Source organism: Neophocaena asiaeorientalis, unplaced genomic scaffold (assembly GCF_003031525.2).
Source record: "Neophocaena asiaeorientalis asiaeorientalis breed wild unplaced genomic scaffold, Neophocaena_asiaeorientalis_V1.1 scaffold645, whole genome shotgun sequence".
In the NCBI taxonomy this organism is placed as follows: domain Eukaryota; kingdom Metazoa; phylum Chordata; class Mammalia; order Artiodactyla; family Phocoenidae; genus Neophocaena; species Neophocaena asiaeorientalis.
Window position 1 is genome coordinate 62965 of NW_020175023.1, and position 10363 is coordinate 73327.

Here is a 10363-nt window from a genome sequence, read left to right on the forward strand (position 1 = left end):
GCACCTGCCAGGTGACTGAGTCATCAGGGGAGAGGGATCAGCGGGGGCTTAGAGCCCAAGGGCATACAAGTCTGACTGAAGGGGCAGATGTAGAGAGGGGCTCTGGTCAGATTGGTGTCCCCCCACCCCAGAGCTCTTGACCCACTGTCCATTTCACCCCTTGTGAAGACTGGCTCTCCACTTGTCAGCAAGTCTCAGAGGGCCTGGGATATGGGGAAACCCTGAGGCTGTGGGGGAGGCCCCTCAGAAATCCGGACCTGGGCCTACGGGAAGGAGCTCCCCCACTCCCGCCCCCGGCCCTGTCATCTCCCCGTCAGCCTCAACTAGGGCAAAAGTTTTCCGTTCCCTGTGCAGAGCTAGGGTGTGGCTCGGATGACTTCCTCAATTCAGGGCTGGGGGAGGGGGAAGGGAGACCCATCGAATACAGACCTGATGCAACAGTGATGACTCCACTCCTAAGTGCACCCTGCTGACCTCAATGCTGACCTATCCACACCTCTTGTGTGCCCTACTGCTCAGATTGCCGACCCCCCCCTCCCCCGTTCGGTTGCATTTCAGGGATGCCAGAGACCATGACTCCTCTTTCAGAGGTGACACCTCCTCACCTGACCCCTCTCTGGGAGCAACAGGACTGCCACCTCCCAAACAAGCCAGGTCTGGGCCCTGAAAACGGTCCATAGGGACAAGGACTTTCCCCGCTGAGGGGGGTTCCCCAGGCCTGGCTAGCCCGATCTTGACCCTGTGTGCCTGTTGGGGGGAGGGTGGGAGGGGGCAGGGAGTTTGAACTCTGAACCCAGGACAGGCAGGGGCCAGGGTGCCAAGACCCTCCGACTCTGCTTAGGGCCCCTCTAGGGCTGAAGTTTTCTCTGGGCCTGTGGGAGCTGGGCGGGGCCTCGTCTCTGGCTGGGCTCTAGTTTCCGTGGAAACCCACAGGCTTCCCACCCCAGCGCTGCCTGGGCATGCTCCCAGCTGGGGCCTCATCCACAGCCAGCCTCTCCTCCCGAGTCCAGTCTGCTCTACCTTGGCCTCTCTTGGTCCCCTCCCTGAGTCCCCATCCCCAAGCCAAGCCTCTGGCCTCCTCCACTGGCCTCTGATGCCTTCAGGAACCTGGGCCTCCTGCCTCATTCCTAAACTTTAGCTTCTCAGCAAACAGGCCTCCCAAGCTCTTGCCCCTCCCTCTCGGGCCTTTCTAGCTCCTCACAAGCTTTAGGGCTCAACCAGGCCTCCTGCTCCTTCCACCTACCGCCTCCCACGGACCAGCAGACAACAGGCCTCCTAGGCTGTTCCTCCTGCTCACTCCCCTGCCCTACCCCACCCATGGAGACCCCAGGACTGATTGTGCACGGGGAGGCTGCGCCCTTTTCCACAGCACTCCGAAGCCTCGTCAACAACCCCCTATACAGGTGAGGGGGGGCCCTGTTTGTGGGTTTTCCCTAGCTGGCTCTGCTGGGCCCCTTGACTCTGAGGAAGCGCTGGGTACAGAGGAAGTGGGGAATTAGGACTTGACCCTCCTCCCTGGTGAACTCAGTCTGGGGAAGTCAAGTGTAGAGGATAACTACTGGTCGCTTAGTGTCTACGAGAGCCAGAGGTGGGGGCACTGGGGACCGGAGCTCAGAGCAGCTATGTGACCTCAGGGAAAGGCCTTCCTGTTTTGGATCTTAGGCTCCTGGCAGAGAAGAGCCCTGTGCCCCCAGGACCCTGAGAAATGGAATGTAACTTGAGTGCCTCCCTAGGGAGGCAGAGGAGCAGATAACCCTGCTCTGGGAACTGCGGACTCACAAGAGGAACAAAGCTCAAGAGACTGAGCCAGAGTTGCAGACAGGAAGTAGTTCAAGGGTGCTGCCTGGGGCACACTGCCTGCCCAGGACGCTGTGCTGTCTGAAACCAAGGGATAGAGTACGGGGGTCACGCTGGTCAGGAGAACTAGAATGCAGCTTTGTATTCCCCCTGCCTCGGAGCTGGGCCCCTCCCTACGGGTCGGTGACTCCTATAACCCTACTTCTTTGGGCATCGCAGTCTGGTCTGAGCAGTGGGAACCCCCAGGCCTTGGACCTGAGACTGGGAGGCTCCAGGAAGCTCAAGCTTCATCTCTTGCTTCCTACCCGCTATGCTGTTCAGAGGCCCAGAGGCTGGGGCCGGTAGTGATCGTGAAGATGGAAAATGTGGTCCGGCCTCATGATGGTGCCTCACTGACGTGTCTATTTGCAGCCGGTGCACTCTGCACCCCCAACCCTACCCTCTCCTGTCTGGAGGAGGCTGAAAAAGCTGAGTTTGCAGTCTGTGGAGGAGAAGCCAAAAAGAGTTTCCCTTCCCCCAAGACACAGGCTGGGGGCGGGGAGGAGAGGGGTATTGGGATCAACCTTGTATCAGCCCTGGTGCCCCCTCAGTGATCAATTGATCAAACATAGCCACCTCCTAGGGTTTGGGATTCGCATCCCGTTTCAGGGATGAGAAAGCTGAGTTAATGAGTAGGAAGTCTCTTGCCCAGGCACCACAAGGTGGAGCTGGAATTAGAACCACGCCTGTGTGACCCAGACCTTCGGCTGGAGGGACTGTCTCTTTTACAGGACAGATAAGGAAACGGAGTTGGGCAAAGGCAAAGCCTAGAGTTGCACAGAGACTCTGGTCTCCTCTTCCTAGTTCTCTGCCCCTCTCTCCCACAGTGATGTTCGCTTTGTCGTCGGTCAAGAACGGCAGGAGGTGTTTGCCCACCGGTGCTTGTTGGCATGTAGATGCAACTTCTTCCAGCGACTTCTGGGCTCAGAGCCGGGCCCCGGGGTGCCTAGCCCTGTGGTGCTGAGCACCGTGCCAGCTGAGGCCTTCCTGGCAGTGCTGGAGTTTCTGTACACCAACAGTGCCAAGCTGCACCGCCACTCCGTGAGCCCACCGGGCAGGGGTCTGGGTGGGAGGAGGGGTGGCTGAGGGACGGGGGAGACTCCTTTCCACTCCCCCAATCACCCACTCTGCAGGTGCTGGAGGTGCTGACGGCGGCTGTGGAGTATGGGCTGGAGGAACTGCGAGAGGTGGGTTTATGTGGCGCCTCATCCCGTTTCCCCTGCCTCTTATGGGCTCAGTTCCTATCCTGCCTCACACACCGGCTAGCCTGGAGAGCAACGTGCACCGGTACAGACATAAGTATGGGTATCTCTGTGTAGATAGGCACTTATGTGTGCCTGTGTGCAAACGGATATGCACGTGCCCTGTGTGTGCTGTGGGGGCATGTGGAGTGTTTATGGATGGTGCTGTAGATACCAGGATAAGTTAGCCTTGATCCCTGTTCTTCAAAGAGAGACAGACACAAGAAAACTCTTAACCCAGTGCCATAAGAAGTGTGACAGATAAGGGCAAATGGTGCTGAGACTGTACGGAGAGTCTCTAGTCTCGCCACCAGGGAGAGAGGAGGGGAAGACTTCCTGGAGGAGGAAACATTTGTGTTGGATCGGGTAGAACAGGTAGGAGTTTGTTCAGAGGGGGAGAGGAGAGATGGCATTCTAGTTACAGAGACATGAGGTACAAAAGATGCTGGTGAGACATTTAGTGTGGCTGGACTCAATGTGTGAGGGGAGAGGGAGATATGAGATTGGAGAGCATGCCAAGGGCTGGTTCCTGCAGAACTTTCAAGAATTTGGACTTCTTTTACCCAGAGGGCAGTGGAAATTCATGAGGTTTCAGATAAAGGAGTGAGGATTTGGAAGCTAAGGGGAGAATGGATTAGGGCTTACCAGTCCAGTAAGGGGGGGTGGGGGTGGGGGTGGTTGCCCGAGAGAGGTGCATGGCTTTGAGAGAAGTGGAATTGTCATGACCCGGTGCTTTTCTGGATGTGGGGGGTGAGAGGGAGATGTTGTGGATGAAATTCAAGTTTCTGGTTAAAAGAGAAGAGTCCAGAGGGGGACACATGGAGAAAGATAAGTGTCCTGAGAGAAAGGGAGAGTGGAATTTTCACATGGCTCTTACCTAGCTTGATTAGTGAGGAATGTTACTAAAAGGTAGGTCGCTGGGCTTGGCTTTGCTAGTTTCTAGTTCCTCCAGGTTTGCCAAGTCTCGGGCCCTGGTGATTCCCTGCCTCCCTTGGCCTGGGAGGTCTGTATGGGCCTGGGACTGCTATAAGCCTGGGTGGCTCACTGCTCCAAGCCTGCTCACTGCTTCTGGACTGGGGCTGGGGTCTTGGAAGAGGGACATTTGGGCACAACCCACATTCGTTTCTGTTCCCAGCTGTGCCTGCAGTTTGTGATGAAGGTGCTAGATGTGGAGCTGGTTTGTGAGGCCCTGCAGGTGGGTGTTGCTGGACAGGCTTGCAGGTGGTCCCCCTGTGGAGGGCCGGGCTACATGGCCCCTCCAGTCTCAACCCGACCTCCCTCATTCTGCTCTCAGATTGCCGTATCCTTTGGCCTGGGACCGCTGCAGGAGCGCTGTGTAGCTTTCATAGAGGCCCACAGCCAGGTACAGCTCCCGACCTTCATACTCCCAACCCCACACGCCTCATCCTGCTCCCCACTGACCCAATCGCGGACCCACAGGAGACCCTCCGGACCCGTGGTTTCCTGGAGCTGTCGGCACCCGCGTTGCTGCTCCTGCTGCGCAGCGACAAGCTCTGCGTGGATGAGGCCGAGCTGGTCCTGGCAGCCCGGAGCTGGGCGCGCGTGGGCGCGGTGAGGGGGAGCTGAGGGGAGCGCGGGGTGGGGGCGCTGAAGGAGGCTCGGGCCGCAGGAACCCGGAGAGCGGGCGGCTGGGCAGGTGCCCCCGCCCGCCTGGGCTCAACGCTGGCGTCGTCGGCAGGCGGTGCTGGAGCGGCCTGCGGCCGAGGTGGCGGCCCCGGTGGTGCGGGAGCTGAGACTGGCCTTGCTGGCTCCGGCAGAGCTGAGCGCCCTGGAAGAGCAGAACCGGCGGGAGCCGCTCATCCCGGTACGGACGCGGGGAACACGGCTCAGATTCACTCCGCGGCGTGGGGGGAAGGGCGGGGGGCGCAGCCCAGGATCTGCGGGCTGAGGTAGGTATTGCGTGACTCCGCCATGACTCGCCTCCCCTGCAGGTGGAACAGATCGTAGAGGCGTGGAAATGCCATGCTCTGCGGAGAGGGGATGTGGCCCGGGGCGCCCCGTGCCGCCGCCGGAGGGGTACCCTGCCCCGGGAGCATCATCGCTTTCTGGACCTGCCCTTTAAGTGACCAAATGCCGCGACTTGCGAGGAATTCTGGGCCTCTCCTAAACTACAGCTCCCAACATGCTCCGCGCTCGGAGCGGGTTTCCGCTCCCAGAATGCCCGGCTAGCGGGGCGCAGGAGGGGCGGCAGTCTGACAAGCTCAGGGGCTGTGGGTGAAGTTCCGGGGGAGGGCGGGCCTGAGCGGCGTGTCAGTGGGCTGAGCCTTGGCTTCAAGGTCCTCGCGAAGCCGGGAAGTGGGTTCCTTCGCGCTGTGCTGTGGCGTTACAGCCGGCTCTTGGGCACTCTCGCCCACCCTGTTTACTCTTTTAATTCCCACATATCGTTTCAACTCAGCCCCTTCTTTAACTCCAAACCTGCCTCCTGACGATCTCTCTCTAAATGTCCCACAGAGACCTCAGACTCAATCCAAAATTGAGCTCGCCCCTCATCTTTCTCCAGTTTTGCCCCCATCGTGTTTCTCATCTCCGTGGGTGCCCAAGCCAGAAGTCTACCGCTCATCCTTGCTTTATTCCTCTTCCTCACATCTGCCTCCCGAGGCTTCTACCTTTTAAGAGGCTGAAAGGTAGCAGAATATGCCATCCCAAAATATGCCTTTTTGGCATAAGGTTATTTTAAGCTGATTATTTTGAGAAAAGGGAGAAGTTTTGAAAACAGAGAAGTTACCCTTTTGTAAGGGAAATTTTTAGAATGGAAATCTCCATTTGTAAGGGTGTCTCCCTCTCTGTACCAGGATGACTAACTCACAGGAGAATCTTCCAGCGAAGTCAGTGAAATCTGCTTAATAAACCTTATCCTTGCTTTTGGTGCTTTTTCCTGATGGCCTTCCTATAACTGGCCTCCCCACAGTTTTCTTTCTATTGTTAGCTGAAGGAGGTATTTAAGCAGGTATTTTAGGCCACTTCAGGGAGCTACTCATTTTCCCCTGGGTATCTCCCATGTATACATGAGATATACATGCTAATAAACTTCTGGGTTTTTTTGTTTTCTCTTGTTAAGATGTCTTATTACAAAGGTCTCAGCCAGGAGCACAGAGAGTAGAGAGAAAATTATTTTTCCTCTCCTACAAGATCTTTCCAGTTGGTTCAGTTCTCTCAGCCCAGTTCAGCCAGTCGTATCTGTGGCAGGAATCACTGCCACAGGCTCTTATTAATCCTCCTGCCTTCACTCCAGCAGCGACCCCCCCCCCCCAACCATTTCCCACACTGCTGCCAGACTTAAGATTGTCACCCCTACTCTCCTTATTAAGTTCCTCAACATTCCCACTGCCCTCAGGACAAAATATAATCGGTTTCACTTTTAGGGAACTCAAAATTACTAGTGGTTCCAAACATTAGCAACTCTTCTCTCAACTACTGCCTTTGCATAAATTCACTGGTCCTGAAGGCAATGGTCCTCCAGCTCTGGATTTACTTTCTTGGTTATTGAAGACTCCCCATTCATTTGTTACACATTTTTGTCTTCTTGAGGATCTGAATCTCCCTGGAGAAAGATCTCTGGGGCCTGGAGTGTTGCCTTATTCATTTCTACTTCCCCAGTCCCTGTCACATAATCAGTGCTCTGTAAATGTTCAGTGATGACTTTGCTTTCTTATTTAAATGTTATTTTATTCCATTAAGATACTATTGGTGTGGGGCTTCCCTGGTAGCAGCAGTGGTTAAGTATCCACCTGCCAATGCAGGGGACATGGGTTCGAGCCCTGGTCCGGGAAGATCCCACATGCCGCGGAGCAACTAAGCCCATGCGCCACAACTACTGAGCCTGCGCTCTAGAGCCCATGAGCCACAACTACTGAGCCCGCGTGCCACAACTACTGAAGTCCGCGCACCTAGAGCCCGTGCTCTGCAACAAGAGAAGCCAACACAATGGGAAGCCCGCGCACCGCAGCTAAGAGTAGCCCCCGCTCACCGCAGCTAGGGAAAGCCCGTGTGCAGCAACAAAGACCCAACGCAGCCAAAAAAAGAAAAAAAAAAGATACTATCAGTGTGAAATTAGGGACAATTAACTTTTTTTTTTTATTGGCTGTGCCTCTCGCCTTGTGGGATCTTAGTTCCCCAACCAGGGATCGAACCCGTGCCCTCTGCAGTGGAAGTGCGGAGTCTTAACCCTGGACCGTCAGGGAAGTCCCTAATTGGAAAAAAATATTCTTCTTTCTCAGGGATTTTATGTAAAAAATATTGTACATGGATTAAAAATAGTTATTTGCTATTATTTCTCAAGACTGAAAATGTGGTTACCCTCAGTACCACTTTGTTTGGATAATGAAAATTGAAGACAAACTAGTCCTAGAGGACTGGTTTAACCTAGAGGACTGGTTAAATTAACTATGGTATATTCCTACAGTGATATTAAAAAATATCCATGATTGGGACTTCCCTGGTCGTCCAGTGGTTAAGAATCCGCCTTCCAATGCAGGGGATGCGGGTGCCACCCCTGGTTGGGAACTAAGATCCCACATGCCACGGAGCAACTAAGCCTGCACGAGAAGCCCGTGTGCCACAACGAAGAGCCCGTGCGCTGTAACAAAGACCCAGCGCAGCTAAAATTAAAAAACAACAAAAAAAGAAATCCATGATCTTTGGTAAGAAAAGCACAGTGCAGACCAAGTAGAGCATGATTCATTTTGCTGAAAAAAAAGGTAATATTGAGAGGAAAAAGTTTTCCTTGCTCCTCTTCAGGTGCTTGGCTGGATCTGAAGATTAAACTGACAAAAACAATTAACAGGAGAAAAGCATACAATTAAAAAAAATAAATTTATTTATTTATTTTTATTTGGCTGCTTTGGGTCTTTGTTGCTGCGAGCGGGCTTTCTCTAGTTGTGGTGAGCGGGGGCTACTCTTCGTTGCGTTGCTCAAGCTTCTCATTGTGGTGGCTTCTCTTGTTGTGGAGCATGGGCTCTAGACGTGTGAGCTTCAGTAGTTGTGGCACAAGGGCTCACTAGTTGTGGCTCACGGGCTCTAGAGTGCAGCCTCAGTAGTTGTGGTGCACGGGCTTAGTTGCTCCGCGGCATGTGGGATCTTCCCAGGCTAGGGCTCAAACCCATGTCCCCTGCATTGGCAGGAGGATTCTTAACCACTGCACCACCAGGGAAGTCCCTACAAATTTATTTAATGTAAGTTTTTACGTGACATGGGAGCCTTCATAAGGAAATGAAGACCAAAAGAAACAGTTAAGCCTGAGTATTTTTATGCTAGGTTAAAGGGTAGTAATCTGGGGGGGAATTTAGCAAGACTTGCTCATTAGAATTCTTCTCAGAGTCTTCTTGTCCTTGGGGATGATGCTGCTTTCCTCTCGGTATACTAAGGGCAGCTGTCACTTGAGAGTTTTATGACCTGTTTCATGGGGTGTGTGTGTGTGTGTGTGTGTGTGTCGGGCATTGAGGGAGTGAGGAGGTCAGAATGACTTTCCTGTTTTCTCAAACTCCTTCAGCTTAAAATAATATGCGGAGGTGCCATATTTTAGGGTAGCATGTCCTGAACCCCATCGCTAAGTAGCACAGTGATGAAGAGAATGCTTCTTCTGGAGCCAAGCTGCCTGGGTTTGAATCTCAGCTCCATCATTTTCTGGCTTTGTGATTTGATTGAGGCTATTTAACTTTCTATGCCTCAGTTTCTTTGTTTATAAAATGGAGATAAAAATAGAATCTATTTAGGTTCTCAGGAAGATTAATTTTGTAAAATGCTTAGGACTGTAGTGGGACAGTACATGTGTTTAGAAAATAAATCTCTTCATTCATTTGTTACACAAATATTCATTGAGTGTTCATGTGCTAGACGTTGATTTAGGGTCATGGGATCTATCAGAGGACAAATCAGGTAAAGTCTCTGCCTCACAGAACCTACATTCTAGGAGGAGAAAGAGCAGACAAGTAAAGAAATGCATGTATGATATTCCGGGGCGGGTTTGCACTCTGAAGAAAAAACATGTTACACATTGACGTGGTGGTGTGATCGGATTTACATTTTAAACAATTACTTGGCCTTTGTGTGGAGGATTGGGACAAAGACGGTCAAGGGAGTGAGGCGAGGGCTGGGAGGCTATTGCCGGAATCCAAGAACTCTTGGAGCAGCTTGCTAGCACTGGAGGAAGTAAGACGTATGCGGTTGTGTGAAGCATATACTTTGAATATGAGAGTCAGTGGGAGCAGCTGATGGCTGTGAATTCGGAGGACACCAGGTAGGAGATGATACTTACTTAAAGCCACAGATCTAGGTAACTTCCCCTACCGTGAGGTAGATCTAAGACCCAGGAACAAGAGAACCACATTTGCTAGCTAGCCCTGTCCTCTCAATAATGCTCTTGCTGTAGAGCACTTTTCACTGAGATTCTGTATTATGTACCCATTTTTTTTTTAGTTCTTGGTTTCACCAAAAACTTAAGCTCCTTAAGAGAAGGAACCGTGTATATTTACACGGAAAACTGGCTTCGAGCGAGCATTGAACGGGAACAATCTGACCAAGCTGCCTCCTCTGCTATTTTTAGGAAGGGAACCAATAAGCCTGATTGTAAATGAACACTGTTGCGCTTAATTTGTGTCGCTATATGTCGAGCCAAAAACGTTCAGTGCTTTTTCACGCCTTCCTTTATTTCATCAACTTCATCACTTACTGCTAAGCCTTGGAGAGAAACCAGAAGAAAAGTAAAAGAGGCACACTTCGCAAAACGAAGTGAATAATTGGAAAGGAACTCCAACCTCCGACACGAACTTTCGTCTAAATTCCCCCGGGGTAATTACAGACAAGTTGTTAAAACACAGGATCAAACATTAACTTCTCATTTTTTTAACTCCAATATGTACCCCCACTAAAATACGCAACCTCAAAAAATAAACTCTCAAAACTGTTTCCCTCCATGGAAATCTTCAGTAAAAGGCGAAAATCCTTTACGAGCTGAAGAAAAACCGCAATATGGTTACTCGCTTCCGCTTGGAACACTCCCAGAACAACGTAACACTCAGCTCACTTATGGTTGCTCCGCTCCTGCGCAGTTCGCGCTCCCTGCGTGGGATTTACACAGACCATAGATTTCTAATAGGCACTGTCCCCTGCAACAGTGGACAAACCCCGTGGGGGGAACTCAAGCAGCGTGAAACTGTCTTTTCGTGGTGCACCATGGGTATGCAAATCGCAGCCCGTTCCGGCAGCTGGGCGACACCAGCCGCTGGCCAGGCAGGGCGGCACCGTGGGGACCCCAGGGCTGCAGCACT

At 52.5% G+C, this 10363-nt stretch overlaps 1 protein-coding gene and 1 non-coding gene across 3 annotated transcripts; one reads left to right on the plus strand and one right to left on the minus strand.

Annotated features, from left to right (window-relative positions):
- Nucleotides 1-867: 867 nt before the first annotated feature.
- Nucleotides 868-6149, plus strand: BTBD19 (BTB domain containing 19). Of its 2 annotated transcripts, XM_024762924.1 has the most exons (8): nt 868-1403; nt 2664-2877; nt 2970-3023; nt 4213-4272; nt 4372-4440; nt 4518-4649; nt 4777-4902; nt 5030-6149. In XM_024762924.1, the coding sequence occupies exons 1-8, from the start codon at nt 1318-1320 to the stop codon at nt 5162-5164; spliced, it is 876 nt and encodes a 291-aa protein (XP_024618692.1). In that variant the 5' UTR covers nt 868-1317; the 3' UTR covers nt 5165-6149. The 2 variants fall into 2 exon arrangements, with proteins under 2 accessions (XP_024618692.1, XP_024618693.1); XM_024762925.1 differs by having other exon boundaries at nt 1136-1403; nt 4213-4440; nt 5030-6143.
- A 3804-nt stretch (nt 6150-9953) lies between these two features.
- Nucleotides 9954-10065, minus strand: LOC112411685 (U5 spliceosomal RNA). The gene has a single exon (XR_003005679.1). It is a non-coding gene; the product is annotated as a U5 spliceosomal RNA (small nuclear RNA).
- Between the last annotated feature and the right edge of the window lie 298 nt (nt 10066-10363).

Coding starts and splice junctions, on each gene's coding strand:
- BTBD19 (XM_024762925.1), top strand. CDS start 1,318: ATGGAGACCCCAGGACTGATTGTGCACGGGGAGGCTGCGCCCTTTTCC. Junction 1,404..2,663: donor GTCAACAACCCCCTATACAG/GTGAGGGGGGGC, acceptor TCTCTCCCACAG/TGATGTTCGCTTTGTCGTCG. Junction 3,024..4,212: donor GGCTGGAGGAACTGCGAGAG/GTGGGTTTATGT, acceptor TTCTGTTCCCAG/CTGTGCCTGCAGTTTGTGAT.